The sequence below is a fragment of the Trichechus manatus genome, unplaced genomic scaffold (assembly GCF_000243295.1).
Source record: "Trichechus manatus latirostris isolate Lorelei unplaced genomic scaffold, TriManLat1.0 scaffold00001, whole genome shotgun sequence".
Lineage (NCBI taxonomy): Eukaryota > Metazoa > Chordata > Mammalia > Sirenia > Trichechidae > Trichechus > Trichechus manatus.
The window spans coordinates 19,024,741-19,043,270 of NW_004443937.1; the positions used below are offsets into that span (position 1 = coordinate 19,024,741).

The 18,530-nt window shown below is 49.0% G+C and overlaps 1 protein-coding gene across 1 annotated transcript in view; it reads left to right on the forward strand.

The window, feature by feature from the left end:
* Positions 1 to 1,798: 1,798 nt before the first annotated feature.
* The window catches only part of UROC1 (urocanate hydratase 1), a 45,301-nt gene continuing 28,569 nt past the window's right edge, over positions 1,799 to 18,530 (forward strand). Inside the window, exons 1-8 of the mRNA XM_004368690.2 lie at positions 1,799 to 1,968; positions 10,363 to 10,493; positions 11,543 to 11,636; positions 12,533 to 12,592; positions 12,943 to 13,071; positions 13,207 to 13,268; positions 17,867 to 17,933; positions 18,023 to 18,166. Of these exons, the coding sequence (XP_004368747.1) occupies positions 1,843 to 1,968; positions 10,363 to 10,493; positions 11,543 to 11,636; positions 12,533 to 12,592; positions 12,943 to 13,071; positions 13,207 to 13,268; positions 17,867 to 17,933; positions 18,023 to 18,166 (813 nt within the window). The 5' untranslated portion in view covers positions 1,799 to 1,842. The remainder of the gene's footprint in view (positions 1,969 to 10,362; positions 10,494 to 11,542; positions 11,637 to 12,532; positions 12,593 to 12,942; positions 13,072 to 13,206; positions 13,269 to 17,866; positions 17,934 to 18,022; positions 18,167 to 18,530) is intronic.

Genomic DNA, 18,530 nt, shown 5'->3' on the forward strand with positions numbered 1-18,530 from the left:
GTGAGTCCTTGTGAGCCCAGCTCCAGCTGGGTCACATTCTCTATGTTCAAGGACAGGGAATAATAACTCCAATATTATTTCTAAATCACCTCTGGCATGTCCCATCACCTCTCTCGGCCTCAGTTTTCTCATCCATAAAATGGGACATTGACCTGTCATGGATTGAATTGTGTCCCCCCAAAATATGTGTCAACTTGGCTAGGCCATGATTCTCAGTATTGTGCGATTGTCCACCATTTTGTCACCTGATGTGATTTTCTTGTGTGTTGTAAATCCTACCTCTATGATGTTAATGAGGCTGGATTAGAGGCAGTTATGTTAATGAGGCAGGACTCAATCTATAAGATTAGTTTGTGTCTTAAGTCAATCTCTTTTGAGGTATAAAAGAGAGAAGTGAGCAGATAGTCAGGGACACCTCATACCACCAAGAAACAAGAGCCAAGAGAATAGTGCATTCTTTGGAACCAGGGTCCCTGCGCTGAGAAGCTCCTTGACCAGAGCAGATTGAGGACAAGGACCTTCCCCCAGAGCGGACAGAGAAAGAAAGTCTTCCCCTGGAGCTAGCACCCTGAATTCGGACTTCTAGCCTCCTAGACTGTGAGAGAATAAATTCCTGTTTGTTAAAGCCATCCACTTGTGGTATTTCTGTTATAGCATCACTAGATGGCTCAGACAACCCCCACGGGACTGACTCAGCAAGTCCCTGGACTGGGTGCTCGCATAATCTATTTCTGCCCTTGGCAGCCTGAGCAGTTAATTGCCACCACATTTATGAATTGGGACAAGCCCAAGCTGCAGCTGCTCAAGAGCCAAGCTAGACTCACTCCCGGATTTGTTGCCTCTGTTGGAGGCAGAGGCCCCTCTTCGGGCAGGGAGGGGAGAGTTGGGGTGTGAGCTATTAGGGTAATCCTATCATTTGGTTCAGGAGAAAGATATGGCAGTCTGCTTCCGTAAAGATTTACAACCTTGGAAACCCTATGGGGCAGTTCTACTCGGTTGCTATGAGTTGGGATTGACTGGAAGACGATGAGAATCGCTTGGTTGAATGGGCCACTTCCAGGCTGGGTGAGTGAGACCTGGACCTGTTTCCTGTCTGTAGCACAGGGCTGATAAGGAGTACTTTCTCACAGAGCTGTTAACAGGATTGGAGATGAGGGCCATGGGTGCCAGAGGAAGACACACCTGTCGCAGGGGGGGCTTCTGCCTGCCTCCCCCTCAGTGCTCCTCCCCGTAGAAGGAGCCATTCAAAGGTCACAGAGTCCCTGGCCCCCAGAACGAGGGGCTCCGAAGGGTGCTGCCTGCTTTCTGCACAGGCCCCAGCACTCTATGCCCTCCCCCACATGTGTACCACCCCCCAGGAGCATACCACTCCCTACCAGTTCAATGTCACTTGGTTCCCGGTAATCAAGACGTGAATCCTTGAACCCCGACACTGCCTCCTGGGGTACCTCCCCCGTAAGACTGCCAGAGCAACCCCCAACATCAGAACCTGCCACCTCCCCAAAGTCATAGCCTAGAAAACAAACTCTGGAGACTAGTACCCCACGTAAAGGTCAAAGGAGCTCCATAAAGCCCAGCCTCCTCAGCACCAGCCCTGCCGTCCCCCAGTGCACGGCCCTGTCCACTGCTTAGAGCATGGCCCTTCCCCCAAGTCAACACTGTTGCGGCCAGCCTGGGGGCCAGGGACTCTGTGACCTTTGAATGGCTCCTTCTTCAGGCCCCTGGCCCAATGAGGGGTGGGGGAGGTGGCCTTGGGTCTGAGTTCCCCGCCCAGCTAGGCCCTGGCTGCTGGCTCTCCCTGGCCTCTCCCCAGTACCAGCCTCTGCTCCATCTCAGCCAGACATGTCCAGCCTCCAGGCACTATGCTCCGGCCTGCCCCTGCGGCCCCTCCCAGAGAACCGGGGACGCTGGGCTGGGGTGCCCCACGCCCCAGTCAGGACTCCCGGCTGCAGCCCTGCAGAGGAGCAGGTAGGAAGTTGACACCTGACTCATCCGCCCCATTCCTCCTGGGGCCTTTGTCCCTGGGTGCCTCTGGGTGGTCCATGGTGAGTGCCCCCTACTTCTGGGGAGAGACACTGGTGTGTGCCAGGCTCTTGTCACTGCTGGTGTCTCTCATTATCACCTCAACAGCCACCATGGGGGTGGGATTGCAGCCCCCATTTACAGATGAGCCCCTGAGGCTCAAGGTCACCGTACCAGTAAGGGGTGGAGCTGCGGCTGCCTCCCAGGTGGAGGGGCAGGGGGCGTGTAAAGCGCCCTGATGCACAGCTGAGCAAGTGTATACCTCCAACCTCAGCGTTTGGGCTTTGTCTTAAATACACACGTGACTTTGGTGTCCTGGTCTATCATAGGGCAGTTCTTGTTTTGGTGTATGAATTAAAAAAACCAAAAAAACAAAATAACAGTTGCCGTCAAGTGTCCTGTCAACTCAGACTCATGGTGCCTCCAAATGCGTCAGAGTAGAACTGTGCTCCATGGGGTTTTCAGTGACTGGTTTTTTGGAAGAAGATAGCCAGGTCTTTCTTCTGAGGTGACTCCAGGTGGACGCGAATCTCCAATATTTTGGTTAGCAGCTGAGTTCTTAACCATGTGCACCGCCCAGGGACTCCAGTTTATGAATGCTTCCCCTGAACCCTTCACATGAGTTTGCTGCTGTGTGGGTAGAACGGTACTTGCGGATGGTGGTGCTGGTGAAAGCTGGCGGTGTGAGCGCACGAGCCCTGTACCCCTCACATCACCTACCTGCCCCCTTGCAGATGAACAGACAGACACCCATGTGCTCCTGAGCCCCTTAACCCCGCAGGCAGGCCATATACCACCTGGGAGGGAACCTCACTCGACTTATTTGTAAACTTGGGAGAAAACAATTACATCCCAGGGGGTTGGAGGCCTCCAAATGAGATTTCTTTACTAAAAAGTACTAAAGAATTTCAGGAACATTGGAGAAAAGGTTGGAAATACAAACAAGCACAAAAAATAGACGAGGACTCCCACCCCCGCAGAGTGCGCTGATTCTGCTCCTCCCACAGCTGCCCCCCGTGATTTTTCTTTGAGGGCCCCTGCAGAGGGCATGGGGGGAGAGTGGGAGATGGGCAAGGGGTCAGTGGTAGAGGGGTGGCAGGTGGTGAGGGTGGCTGCGGAGGAGGGGCGTTCCTCCTCCCGTGTGCTCAGCTTATCTGCTTATGGCCTGCTCACTACACGATGTCAGAGTAGTTAATGTTTTCTCTGCCTTGGTTAACCTCCCTGCTGGGTGTCAATAGGCTCTGGAGCCATCCCACTCTGCCCCTTGACCTTTCAGGGACACCCGTTGCTGCATCAGAAAGGTCCATGTCAACAGGGTTTGGAGCTGGGAAGGGATGCCCAGGAATGAGTGCTTTGCTTGTGGATGCAGCCATTTGCTGGAAGGACAGGAAGTCCCGGCCAGGGTCTCCTGCCCTGCGCGCTACCCGCCTTTGTGCGTATGGGGAGCTTGAGCTGCTGAAGCGGCTCAGTCTTCCCTCAGGGCGCCAGGGTCAGCCAGCAGCAGCCTGTCCCCAGACCCAGTGATGGCTGCCTTGCTTTCCTTTGGCTTGATTTTTATTCCTTATTTAAATATATTTCTTTGACTTTTGACATAAAAATTTGAAAGTGAAAAGAGTCGTGGTGACACAGTGGTTAAAGAGCTCGGCTGCTTACCAGAAGGCTGGCGGTTCGAACCCACCAGCCACTCAGAGGCAGAAAGACGTGGCAGACTGCTTCTGTAGAGATTTACAGCCTTGGAAACCCTATGGGGTCGCTATGAGTTGGGATGACCCAACAGTGGTGTGTGTGTGGGGGGATACACTCATATGTCTACATATATACATATATACCTGGACATATATTTTTTAGTTGCTTTTGCTGCTGTTTCAAAATTATGTATGCCATAGCAATTACCAACAGGTCCTTTTTTCTTGTGTACTTTTTAGTGACATTGTTTACCTTTGTCAAGCTGTGTGCACTTCACCCTCATTCGGCGTTACTTTCTCATCACCAAAAATAACAAGTATTTACTATCTAGAGAGTGAATCTCCCTCTGCCCCCATCTCTGGTAACCACTATTGAACATTAATTTCTGTATATTTACTTGCTCATGTCATGTCATAAAAGTGACAGCATGTAATATTTGTGTTTTTTTTGTGATTGACTTATTTCGCTCAACGTAATGTCCTCCAGGTTCATCCATGTTCCAAGATGTTTGGGGAACTCATTTCTTTTTATTGCTGAGTAGTATTTCATTGTATGTGTGTATCAGATTTTACTTATCCATTTAGGATGGGCATTTAGGTTGTTTCCTTCTTTTTGCTATTGTGAATAGTGCTGCAGTGAACATAGGTGTGCATACGTCTGTTCATGTCACTTCTATTAGCTCCCTAGGGTATATACCTAGAAGTGGAATTGCTGGGTCATATGGCAGCTCTGGAGCCCTGGTGGCAAAGTGGTTAAGAGCAATGGCTGCTAACCAAAAGGTTGGCAGTTCGAATCCACCAGGCGCTCCTTGGAAATCCCTATGGGGCAGTTCTATTCTGTCCTACAGAGTTGCTATGAGTCGGAATCAACTCGATGGCAACAGGTATGGCAGCTCTACCTCTAGTTTTTTCAGGAACCGCCAGACTGTTTTCCACAATGGCTGTACCATTTTGCATTCCCACTGCCAATGAATGAGGGTTCCAATTTCCCCACATCCCCTCCAATATTTGTTATTTTCCTTTTTTTTAGATCTTTGCCGTCCTAGTGGGAGTGAAATAAGATCTCATTGTGGTTTTGATTTGCATGTCTCTGATGGTTAATGACGTTGAGTATCTTTTCATGTGTCTGTTGGCCATTTGTGAGCATCTTTTTTTTTAAAGAAACGTGGATGCATTCTATACATGTAGGTTTTTTGAGATTGTTCCTCATCGGTGCATTTAGAGGTGCCTCAATCTTTTTAGAGTTACATAGTATTTCATTATTTGGCTGCACTAAAATGTGCTTAATTTTGTGCTCTTCTTTCTTTGTTTAAATATGGAGTATGGTCTGTCTGTTGCATTTTAGTCAATGTATTTCCACCATGAACACAGTACAACTCTGAGTGCAGAAGAAAATTTTAGTCATTTAACATAAGCAGTACCTCTATTAGAAATGTTGCTGGATTTCCCCCTTGTCCTCCATCCTGTAAGTAATTTCTTTTAGTGATTTTTCTCCCAAATATTACCCCACGTGCAGGAGAAATCTGGGGAGGCTCCTTAGAGGAGGTGGTTTGTAAACATGAGCAAGGTCCTTGGACTGGGAAATCAGAGAAGGAAGGTCATGTGGAGAGAAGGGGAGTGTCTTACTCTGGGTTCTCTAGAGGAGCACAACCAGTGAATTGTATATAAAAATATATAGAGAGATATTTACTTCAAAGGAAATGGCTCATGCAATTGTGAGGAAATGACTCCTACAGTTATGGGGGCTGGCAAGTCCCAAATCTGTGGGTTAGGCAACAGGCTAGAGACCTCTGATGGCTCACGGGGTTGAGGGGGCTGGCGAACCCAAAATCTGCAGGTTAAGCAGCAGGCCGGAGACTTCTGCAGGCTAACGTCCCAAGAACTGGCAAGAACTGGCGTTCAGGTGATGAGAAGAATGCAGGGACAAGAGAGAGGCAGGCCACACCCCCAAGGAAACTCCCCTTTCAGCTTATTGGATGATCTCATCAGATCACATAATGGTAGGTGGTCACATTATATTACATTATGGAAGAGCACCAGTCCAGTGACTGCCAAACCACTGAGAATCATAGCCTAGCCAAGTTGACCCATAACACTGACTATCACAGGGAAGCAGAGAGCCAAGATGCAGAGACAGGCCGATGCAAAACACCTTCGAGGTGGAGGAGCCCGGTGAGTGCAGAGTTAGGTGTGGAGCTTGGAGAGCCAGGCCCACCTGATTATAGAGGGCCCCGAGTGCCACAAACAGTATGGGCTTCATCAGATGAGAAAGGGGAGCCCGTGAAGGTTATTGAGTAGTTGCTTAACAAGACTCCCTAGAATGTGTAGACTCCTACAGAGATTCCAGAGGAGGCAGGGTGGGCAGAGGCACCCCCAGAAGGTAGGGCATCAGGAAGGACAGAATTCACACATGGAGGCCCATGTGTGGGAAGTGACAGTGTGATAGTAGCTGGCACTCACACAGCCTATATGGTGTTCCAGACACTGTTCTAAGCATGTCAGTTCATTTAGTTCTCATGACAACCCTATGAGATGGGGGCTGTTATTATGCTCATTTTATAGATGAGGAGACTGAAGCTCAGAGTGGTGAAGCATGTATGTGCTGGAGACATCACTAACTAGTAAGGACCTGAGCCCCCATCGAAACTAAGAAGGCTGCCTTCAGTGCCTGGGCTCCTAACTGGCGTTCAGGCCAGAACCTGTGAGAGCCCAAGGGCAGGCTGGGGCAGGGAGTACAGGGACGGGAGTGATTCACACAAACCTAAACCAGTTTCATCTTGACTTTTTTTTTGGTAGAAATAGTAACAATCAAAAACTTCGAGGTGAATGAGATTTAAAAGTGAGCTACTGTCCCAGAAGCTCACTGCCAGGTTAGAAGGAAAGTGAGTCATAGGCCAAATTCTGCCATTCACGCACATGCATGTGTACACACACGTGCATGCACATACCTATGTGAGCCAAATAATGAACAGCATCTGACACTCATGCATGCACACACATGTGCACGCACACACACACACTTATTTGCAAGCAGACACAAAACTGTTCTTACAAGCTGTTCTGTGAGCTAAATAAACTTGCAGCGGGTATCCTTTTAGATGACCTAGCCATCTTGCAGGAAAAGTTTGCTCATGGCAAAGGTAATAGGCAGAATTCTGTTTCTGTATTAGCTTCCTATTGCTGCTGTAGCAAATTACCACAAACGTAGTGGCTGCAGACAACACAAATTTATTATCTTACAGTTCTGGAGGTCAGAAATCTGAAACGAGTCTCACTGGGCTCAAATCAGGGTGTGGGCAGGACTGGATTCTTTCTTGGAGGCTCTAGGGGAGAATCTGTTCCCTTGCCTCTCCCAGCTTCTTCTAGGGGCTACCTGCATTCCTTGGCTTGTGGCCCCTTCCTCCATCTTCAAAGCCAGCTGCGTAGCATCTTCCAGTCTACATCACATCACTCTGACACTCTGCTTTTGTCATCACGTCTCCTTCTCTGACTCTTCTACCTCTCTCTTTACCTGTGATGATTCAAGATAATCTTCCCCATCTCAAGATCCTTAATATAAGCACACCTGCACAGATTATGAGGATCAGGACAGGGACATCTTTGGGAGCTGTCCAAACTGCCAGGGCCCCAGAATCCTCCACCCCAGTGGCTGAACATAGGACCTTTGACGGATCAGTCTTCGGGTGCCAGCCCTAAGGGCACAGGCCACTGAGCTTGTTAGATTCTCATGCCTATTGTTAACAGGGGGACAGGTGACTAGAATAGCCTGCCTTGAATACATCTGATTCCGCCAATAAGAGCCCACCCCCAGGATGCATTATATGATTTAAAAAAAAAAGAAAGAAAACACCAAACTTGTTGCTGTCGAGTCGATTCTGACTCATAGTGACCCTAAAAGACAGAGTAGAACTGCCCCCTAGGGTTTCCAAGGAGCGCTTGGTGGATTTGAACCGCTGACCTTTTGGTCAGCAGCCGTAGCTCTCAACCACTACACCACCAGGGTTTCCATCACATGATTAGCAGGCCACAATTTCACCAACGAACCCATTTCTGACATTTTGTATGCTTCATAGCAGACCCTCTGGTGAGACATGGGAGCTGAGGTGCTTGTGATAGGACTTGGTGACTATTTGGAGAGACGGTCTGGGAAGCAGGAGGGACCAAGAAATACTCCCCCAGCTCTGGCTTGGGGCCTTTCAAATAATGGATGGGGAGGGGGCCGGGCTTTTAACAACTGTCCACTATGTGTTGAGCAGCGGGCATGTCTTATTAACACTTCCAAGTACGATGCTGAGTAAGCGGTGCAGAGGGATGAGGAAACCGAGGCTGGGCTGTGACCTGCCCAGGTGGCAGAACTAGGATGTAGACCCAGCCTGGCCACTGCCCCGTGATCGTCAGGAAGTGTGGTCTCATCACACCACCAACTGTCCACACAGACTGAGCTTCTGCCTGGGTATCCTCCTCCACAGGAAGGGCTCCTGGAGGGTCGCAGGGTTACCTGCTCCTCTCCTGAGGTTGCCAGGGTACAAGGAGGCGCTGGGCCTGCCTTGCAGGCCTGCTGTGAGACCTCAGGCAAGTAACACAACCTCTCTGAGCACCACTTTCTCATCTTAGTAATGAAAACTATGCCAATCAGAGATCTGGAGCATTGAATCCAAGCCAGCAAACAGAGCTTCGGGGTTCAGGAAAATGGCAAGAATCTTCTCTCTGTTTCTGGCACAGGCTCAGTCTTGGTTTCAGATCAAATTGAGCTACTTATAGCCTTGAATACGCTTCACCTTTAAGAATGGTTGAGTCATTTCTATCAACTGACACAATTTTATAATTGTTAATTTTCACACTAACTTGTTGTGTTTTTTGAGTTATATAATTATCTGATCAATGTTGCAAAAGCATTTGACACATCTGAGTGATGAGCCAGGCCTTCCTTATCTAGTCCATTAGTGAAATGTCAAATTTGGCAGCAGTAATGGAAGAGTCCTTGCCCTTAGGAACGGTGAGTACCTAGTTTTCAGACTGCAGCTGCCCTCTCTTAGCGTGTTGTGAAATCAGGTTAGGGGTTGCAATCAGTATTTATCAGACAGTGGAAGAGAAGAAGCTAGACTAGGAGAGACCGTATTAGAGCCCAGGTAGAAAGGTTGAGTCTTGTACATTCATACTTGTGGAGCACAGTTGTATGTGTGTTCTGGGGTCCTGTGCTGCCACAAGTATTGCTGACTGTGGCTCATAATCAAAACTTTTTTCTTTAGTGTTCAGTCTTGCTATAAGCTCTGAGTAGCAGCTGTACAGCATTGGATGCCCTTTGCGTGGAGATACAGCACATTCAGAGAAACCAGCGTGAACGCAGCGCACATGCGTGTACGTGTTCCCTGGCCACCCTGGGGTGTGATCCCCCAGTCAGGGCACCTGCTGCCTCTCCTTAGCCACCGCCTGCTCTTGAACTTCCCCTTGGCTTCTGTTGTGCTGTTTTAATGCTGGTGGGTTGCTGCACATTGCTATGAGTTGTTCCTTCTTACTGGTCTCCGCGTGCAGCAGTTCTCAAAGTCGCGGGGGGCGGGGGTGGTCCTCCGGGCAGTAGCATCGGCATCACCTGGGAGCTTGGGAGAAGGGCATGTTTTTGCCTTCCAGGCCTCCTGGGACAGGTTGGACCAGCCCTCCACGTGTCACCGAGCCCTCCAGGGAATGCCCATGCCTGCAAGTGTGAGGACCCTGCTGAGACACATTCCTGGCCACTGTTCTTAGGGAAAAACACATATTTCTGATCAGTTTTCTTCCAAGAGAGAAAGAATCACGTACTTTGCTTCCATGGGGCTGTTGTGTGAAGATTAAATGAGAGAAATAAAAAGAACAAAACCAGATCCATTGCTGTCGAGTCAATTCCAACTCATAGCAACCCTGTAGGACAGAGTAGAACTGCCGCATAGAATTTCCAAGGCTGTAAATCTTTATGGAAGCAGACTGACACATCTTTCTCCAGCGGAGTGGCTGGTGGGTTCGAACCACCGACTTTTCGGTTAGCAGCCAAGCACTTAACCACTGTGCCACCAGGACGTCTCCAAAATCTCTTCCAATTTCCACATCACACTCAGTGCCTCCTTCTGAGCTGCCCTGCTCACTTGCTCACCTCCCTCTGTTGAATGATGCCAGCGCCCTTGGTGAGTGATGTCCTTGTCCCTCAATCCTGGGCTGTGTCCTAGTCCACATGCTGGCTGGCCTCTGGGTGCAGTAGATCCTTTAGGGCATCCTTCTCCGCCTTCTCAAAAGCTTCTCTGCATTTGCAGAGGTGCCATATAGTCTTGTGGCACTTCTGCTGTCTCTCCCCTTGTGCTTGCAGGCCAGGGGCACCCCCACTGTAGGCTGCATTCCGCAGCGTTGTCCTTCTTGGGTCCTCATCTGGTGTTAAGCAGCCTGGTGCCTGGGACAGGAGATGAGCAAAGAGGGAGGGGCTTCATGATAGGAGGGGAGGGGCAATCAGAGAAGTCTTCCTGTAGGAGGTGACATTGTAGATATGGGCCTGGGATGAGAACCAGGGGTCTCTGGATGGGGCAAACTGGGTTCTGAGTGGAGCAGAGGCAAATCTAATGGGGAAGGAGGATGCTTGGAGCATCATGCTTGGCTTGTAGCCCCTGCCTCTCTCATCCCTCTCTTCCCCCAGCTGGCGCTGAGGAATGCTCTTCGCTACTTTCCCGGGGACATCCAGGAGCTGCTGGCCCCTGAGTTCGCCCAAGAGCTGCGTCTGTATGGGCACATCTACATGTACCGGTTCTGCCCCAACATTGAAATGAGGTGAGCTCTGGGTGCGCAGCTTTGCAGGAGGCATCGGAAAACTCCTGAGAGAGCCCTCGGCGGTGGCCAGGGATCCTGAAGAGTCAGCAGTGGGAGGGAAAGCCAGCTCGGTGGCCCCAGGAGGAGCATGGAGGTGGAGTACTGAGTAGATACCCCACAGGGGAGCGGGGCAGGCACTATGTTGTCAATTGCTGGGGTCTGGAGCTGAGAGCTGACAATGGTCCCCAGGCCTGGCTGGAAGATGCGGGTAAACCTACTCAGATGCATCTCTCTGGCCTGACTCATCTGTCCTGGGCAGTCAGTCTCATGCAATCATGAGGCCAAATTGTATACAAAATCCATTTCTAACCACCAATGCCTTGTAGTCCTGGGCAAGAAAGAGGAAAACTTTAGAGAGCTCTGTCAGCATCTTCAAATATCTGCCCATTGTATTAGCACTGTGTGGTACCTCTCGCCATTTCTGATTCTGTAGGGCTGGGTGGGGCTTGAGATCTGCATTTCCAACAGTTCCCAGATGATGTGCGCGGTCCCAGGACCTCATTTTGAGAATATTGTTCTTGAATATACCAGAAGCCCAGACTGGCTTTGGATAGTTCTGGAGAACATTATTCTCCCAATAAAGGATTTGCCGTGTCCCTCATTCATGTCTGTGCTCCACGCCTGGCACCCGCTGTGGAATTGGTGCCCAAGAAGTGTTTGTTGAGTGAGTGAAAGAACAAATGAGTAAACTCCATCCAGACATAAAGGCTCCGGGAAAGCGGACCTGAGCTATGCTTGGAAATCAGCTTTCTCACGGTTGGCTCCTGACAATGAAGAGGGTGGGAGGGGTGGCCCAGGAAGTGTGAGAGCTCAAAGAAATCACCTGAGCACCTAATGGGGTTGGCCTTAGCAGCTCCGGACCCCTCTGACTGTGGGGTCCTAAGCAAGTTCTTGCCTGCCACACCTGTGTAGTCAGATGGTAAGGTGAGGTGAGGGTAAGCCCTGAGTGTGAGGACGGGAGGAGGCTGGGGCCTTCCAGCTGTCACGCCTGCGGTGGACTCCAATTCCAGGGCCTACCCCATTGAGCAGTACCCGTGCCGGACCAAGGCGGCTGCAGCCATCATGCATATGATCATGAACAACCTGGACCCGGCGGTGGCTCAGGTAACAACCCTGAACCAAGCCTGTGGCTGGCTCCCAGGCCCAGCGCCCGGCCCAGCACTGTCTGATAGAAACATAACATGAGAAACACTTGTGATTTTTCTTAGCTTTTTATTTTTAAAAATTGATAAATTCACAGGAAGTTGCAAACATAGGGCAGAGAGCTCCTGTGCACACTTCTTCCTGTTTCTGCAGTGGTTACAGGTTCCGTAGTTAGGGTACAACATCAAAACTGGGAATTTGACACTGGTCCATGGACATACATGAAATTTAGAATTTTCTAATAGCCACACGGCAAGTAAAATGAAACAGATAAAATTAATCCTGACTATATTTTATGTAATATAACAAGTATTTCCAAAATATGATCATTTTAACATGCAGTCAGTGTAAAAACTATTAATGAGACACTGTCCATTCTTTTTCACACTAAGTCTCTGAAGTTTGGGGGTACTTTATACTTAGACACTTCTCGATTTGGGCCAGCCTTGATCCAAGTGCTCAGTGACCCCACGGGCAAGTGCCACCAAGCTGAACTGTGATGTCTGCCTTCATGGGCCTGTCACGGGCATCCTTCGAGAGCCTGGTTACAGAGCAAATACCAGTATTGGGGAAAGGGGAATCTTTGGGGGATAGCTCCCCAAGTTCCTTGAGGGTGAAATGTTCAGAGATTGTGACCACTTTGCCCACTGGTGAGAACTTCTTCCGCCCTGGCCCTGGCTCCAGATCCTGGTCTCAGATTGACCCCTGACTCTGACCCCTAGGCTGAGATTCCAAGCTGACCCCAGCCCCAGCTCTGACCCTAACCCTGACCTGAGCCCTTAGCCCAGTCACAGACTGGACCCTCCCCTCCTCTCCCCTCCCACGGCTCCATCTCAGAAGACATGTATCTTCTCCAGTTTCCCCAGGAGCTCGTGACCTATGGAGGAAATGGGCAGGTGTTCAACAACTGGGCTCAGGTAAGGTGACTGTATGGCCTCGCTTGCCCCCATCAGCCTTACCTGTCTTCAATTCCTCTGGCCCAGAAAGAGCTTATGAATCCATGGCTTTGCAACCCGGCTTGCTGCCTCCCTGCTGCCTGAAGTTGCACCATTAGAGCTTATTTTGGGATGCTCAAGATTACAAGAATGGGCAGGAGCCATGTAACTGGAGGCACCGGGAGCTGCTGGAAAGTCCTTGGGCAGCTGGAGGGGTGGGGCATGGGAAGGCCTACTGGGGCCTGCAAGGAGCTCACTGGGCTGGAGCAGTTTGGGGGAGACATGGGCGTGGGGCATACACTCACAGAGGCTCCCTCTTTGATCTCCTCTAGTTCTGGCTAGTCATGTCCTACTTGGCACAGATGACAGAGGAGCAAACTTTGGTCATGTACAGTGGACACCCTCTGGGCCTCTTCCCTAGCAAGCCTGACGCCCCGCGACTGGTCATCACTAACGGAATGGTGGGTCCAGAGGCAGCGGGCTGACCTGGGCTCCTGCTGCCATAACTGGGCTCAGCAGCAAGGAAATGCTTGGGCAGAGAGGAGGTCCAGGTGCCCCCACACAACCCCCTGCCCATTCCCATCCCTCTTTTCCAGGTCATTCCCAACTACTCCTCCAGGGCAGCGTATGAGAAGCTCTTTGCCTTAGGGGTCACAATGTAAGTCACTAGTTCTGTTTATATTATAGTGTTTTCCTCTTAATCATGTTTTATTATAACAGTGTAGCAGTATTAAATACAATGTTCAAAAATGCTCATAATTGCATCACTGTAGCATAATTAATTTCATTTTTACATATTCCCTAGTAGTTTTTATGTGTATGCCTATAATTTTTGTATATTTGTAAGTAAATGAACATACAATTTTGGATCCTGGTCTTTTGCCAACATTATGAACAATTTCAAACAGAAAACTGAAAGAATTTATAGTGAACACCTGCGTACTCACCACCAGGACTCTGTGATTAACACACTACTCTACTTGCTTTACGGAGCCCTGGTGGTGCAGTGGTTAAGCATTCGTCTGCTATCCAAAAGGTTGGTAGTTTGAATCCACCAGCTGTTCCGTGGAAACTCTACGGGGCAGTTCTGCTCTGTCCTATCAGAATTGACTCAAGGGCAATGAGTTTTTTGTTTTTTTTTAAATACTTGCTTTAGGGGCCCTGGTGGCACAGTGGTTAAAGCACTTGACTGCTAACTGAAAGGTCGCCATTTCAAACCCACTATACGCTCCACCGGGAGAAAGATGTGGCAGTCTGCTTCTGTAAAGATTTACAGCTTTGGAAACCCTATGGGGGCAGTTCTGCTCTGTCCTACAGGGTCGTTATGAGTCGGAATCCTCTGCAAGGGGTTGGGTTTGGTTTGGTTTATACTTGCTTTCTCACATGTCTACGCATCCATCCAGCCCTCTATTCGTCTACGGGTACAGCTTATTTTCGATGCATCTAAAAGTCAGTTGCAAATATCATGGACTCGAATTCAAAATGAGTTTATGGAGTTTTTTTTCTTTTGAGGTAGAAGGGACACATAATGAAATGCACAAATCTTCAGGGCACCATTTGATGGGGTTTTGACAAATGCATACCTGTGTAATCTGAACCCCTGTCAAGATACAGGACACTACCATTGCCCCAGAAAGTTCCCTCATACCCCCTCCCAGGATATTGTTGATTTTTATTTGTTGTAAAATTAATACACGCACCAATTGAAAAACTTTTTGTCTCAAACATTATAAAAGGAGCTACAGTGGAAAGGAAATCCCTCTCCCAGACTAGAGCCCCAGTTAACAGTCTTCCTGCATCCATCCAAACATGTTTCTGTACATGGGCCTATGTGAGTAGACCAGTATAAACACCTCTGAACCTTTCCCACTTCAACAATATAGCTTGCAGATTGTTCCATTTCAGAAAACACAGGTCTAACTTATTCTTGTTTTACCTGCAGTGGTCAACTGCACTATTTAACCTGCTCACCTATTGATTTGGGTTGTTTCCAGTTTTTTGCAATTATAATAATGCTATAGTGAATGTCCTGAATCATACATCTCTGGGCTGTAACTCAAGGATAATAACCATTTTAAATGTGATCAAGGCTGTAGGATTGGGAGCCAATTAAGCAGGCGTTAGGATAAACTTCATAACATAATAATGATAATGGCCACCATCGTTTGTCGTTTTAGGATTTATAGAGCCCATCTTGTTTACTCCTCTGTACAATCCTCTGAAATAGTACCCTTGACCCATTTTGCGGAGGAAGAAACTGAGACTCAGAAGCCCGGTTACTTTTTTGGTTGGTCATAAATGGATACTATTGCTGTTGTTATTTGTTAACAGTATTATTACTAGGATGATGATGGCAGAGAAGAAGCCTGGGAACCTCTTCTGTATGTTCAGCAGTGAGAGCAGCCAGGGGGTCAGAGGGACGTGGTTCGAGTTCTGACGCCACCACTTCCCACCTGTGACATGGTGCTTCTGTTTCACAGATCAGGGATTACAGAGTTTGAAGGGGGTGGAGCTGCAGGAATCAGACCCAGTCTGGCTGCAGAACCTGAGGGTTTGCACGTGCTGTGTAGCAATCAACTAAAGAAAAGATACAAATTGCAGTGGAGATAGGGTAAGGTTTAGATTTATAAGTGGTCTGAGAACTACTAATTAAAACAAAACTTTTTCGCTCTCAGGCTGATAAAAATTGAAAATGCTGGAGAGGATATGGGGAAGCAGTCAGTTGCAGATGGTCATTGGGGTCTAAGTCAGTACAAGGGTGGGGGTGGCTGGGAGAGGTATGATCTGGCAATTGGCGTCAAGGTTCTAAATGTACAGTGAAACCTGTGAGAGCTGGAACTCAACAGGACTGCCTTGTTTTTCCGGGTCTCGCAGGTGTTCTGCCTTTGACAGGGTGCTGTCTTACCACTTTTGTGTCCCTCATTTTAATGGAAAATATTTGAGTTTTCCTTCTCTGACAGGTTTCCGCCTTACACAGGTTCTGGCTTTTGCAAGTTTTACTGTATAAACTTTGACCCCACAATTGTACTTCCAAGAGTTATCATGGGAGTGGCATGCAGCATATCATTTCAGCACAAAGGACCCAAGTTAGAAGGACTGAAAATCAGTTCCCAGTTATTCCTGCCACTTACTCCTTGTGTAACCTTGGAACTGGGGCCTCAGTATCCTCATCTGTAAAGAGGGGATGGTGAGACTAGTTCCTGTCTCAAAGAGCTGCGTGAGAATTAAGTGAAATGATAAAGATAAGACCTTCTCACCCTGGCACGGGAAGGGTTGGGTTAGCCACTGGGCAGTGTTCTCCAGTGGGTGTGGGCCCCACTGGGGAGCATACCCCACGGGGAGCACCCCCCACAGCCGTCCATTCCTCCCTGGTGGGGTCTAATGGGTTCACCTGTCTGCCTGGGCAGATGGTAATTATGTTATCACTCTTCTCTTATGTTATGTAATAATAGTCATACAACTTTCAAGGTAAATGTGAGTCCCCAATTTTTACAGGAGCAAACAGAGGCTCCGAGTAGTCCAGTGCCTTGCTAAGTTGTGGGATAGGACTGGCATTCAGACACAGTCTCTGAGAATCCAGAGTCTACCCTTGACCCAGAAGTCAAGACAGTCTCTCAAGAGAGACTTGGGAGAGTTGCTGGGGACAGGAACCCAACAGAAAAGGCATATGAATTTGAAATTTATAAGAGAGAAAAAGCAAGAGGCAGTAAATCCTCGAGAATCTCCTAACCTCAATAGTCCTTAGGGAAGAATAAAGTTAAGGCAACAGCAAAATGTCCCTGTTCCCCCATGAGATTGTCAAAAAATTAGAGTGGTCAGTATCAAGGGTTGGAAATAAGCATGCTCAGGCACTGCTGGGGACAGTCACTTTGGAATTTGACAACACCTATTAATACTTAAAATGTTTGCACCCGGTGCCCCAGCAGCCCCTCTTCCTGACATCTGACCTGAAGGGAGGTAGACAGGAGGTGGTTCCCTGCAGCAGCGTTGTTTGTCGTTGGTGGAGGAGTGGCTTTCGATGTTCTGTCCTGCATAGCCATGGACAGGAATGAGCAGGATCTGTATATTCTGAGGCGGAAAGGAACCCACAGACGTTACGTTCAGGGAGCAAAACAGCGGCGGAAACAGTACCTCAAGAGTGAGGACATTTATGTAAATAGGAAGAAGAAGAACTACCCCCTCAGAAAGCAGTACTCTAAGGTTCATTTATTGAGGCGTAACCTACATACACAAAATACACAGATGTTAAGTATACAACTCCATGAATCGTGACATATATGTATATCCATGCAGCTACCACCCACCTCCCTTGTCTTCCACAGCCTCCCTTGACTCCCTGCAGTAGGTAAACAAAGAAAAAAAGTACAGTTACCAAGGAGTCGACCGTGTGTCAGAGTAGAACTGTGCTCCATAGGGTCTTCAAAACCAAAAAAAAAAAAAAAACCCGTTGCTGTCGAGTCGATTCCGACTCATAACGACCCTATAGGACATAGGGTTTCCAGGGAGCGGCCGGTGGATTCAAACTGTCAACCTTTTGGTTAGCAGCTGAGCTCTTAACCACTGCACCACTAGGGCTCCATAGAGTCTTCAGTGGCTGATTTTTCCAAAGTAGATTGCCAGGTCTTTCTTCCAAGGTGTCTCTGGGTGGACTCAAATCTCTAACCTCTGGGTTAGCAGCCAAGCATATGAACTGTTCGCACCACCCAGAGACTCCGCTGCAGTAGGTAGACCCACCCATGGAGCTGCTGGCGGGTCATACAGATGGCATCGCACATAGCGGACTCCTTCATGCCGGCCTTCTTCACTCGCCACCCACATCACATGGATCAGGAACTTGCTCTCTACATGGCTGTGTACTGTGTTCATAGTACACACTGGGTTTATAAACCACAATTTACTTATCTCTTCTCCTACATGGGCATACATGTGGAAAATGGAATTGCTGCGTCAGGGCATTTACACATGCTCAGCTTTAGTAGCTAGGGCCAAGTATTTCTCAAACTGAATATTACTAATTATACTACAGTATTTAAGAGAAAAAAAAAAATCTGTTTGTAAAAGGTCTGGAGGTCGGTGGGGACCAAGATTGGGAGACTGTAACTTTATCTGTCTTTTTTTTTTTAATAAAGAAGGCTATATTAATGTGTTTTTGGATAATTAAAAATTAATTTTAAAAGCATAAAGTGGGTGGCTGTAGGTTGGCGCTTCTGGTGCTGAGCTCACTCATGTTCCCTTTGCCCTCTCTGTGGGGAGCAGGTATGGTCAGATGACAGCAGGCAGCTACTGCTACATTGGCCCCCAAGGAATTGTCCATGGCACAGTGGTGAGAGGCAGGGGGCCACACCTCGCTGCTCGGGTGGGTCCTGGCCACAGGGGTGGGAAGTGGGCACCCCCAGCCTCCTCTTTCCTTAGCTCACCCTGCTGAACGCCGGGCGCCGGTACCTGGGCATCGAGGACTTGGCTGGGAAGGTCTTTGTCACCTCTGGACTCGGTGGAATGAGTGGGGCCCAGGCCAAGGCTGCAGTCATCGTGGGGTGCATTGGGGTGATAGCAGAGGTAAGCCTGGTGAGAGTTCCTGATTGTCGTTCTTTGCCCGCCTCCGTCTTGCCTTTGTGTGGGGGATACTCACCTCCCCACTCGTCTCTCTCTCCTCTCCCCCACTCACCCCCACAACCCACCTCTCTCTCCTCTCCCCCACTCACCCCCACAACCCACCTCTCTCTCCTCTCCCCCACTCACCCCCACAACCCACCTCTCTCTTCTCTCCCCCACTCACCCCCACAGTGACCTGGCTGCCTCTTTTTCCCCTGCCCCTGTTACCTTGACAACTGCCTCTGTCTTCTCTCCTCCCACTCACGCCCACACCTGACTTTCTTCTCCCCTCGCATTCACCTGCCTCTCTTCTCTCCCAACACCCTAC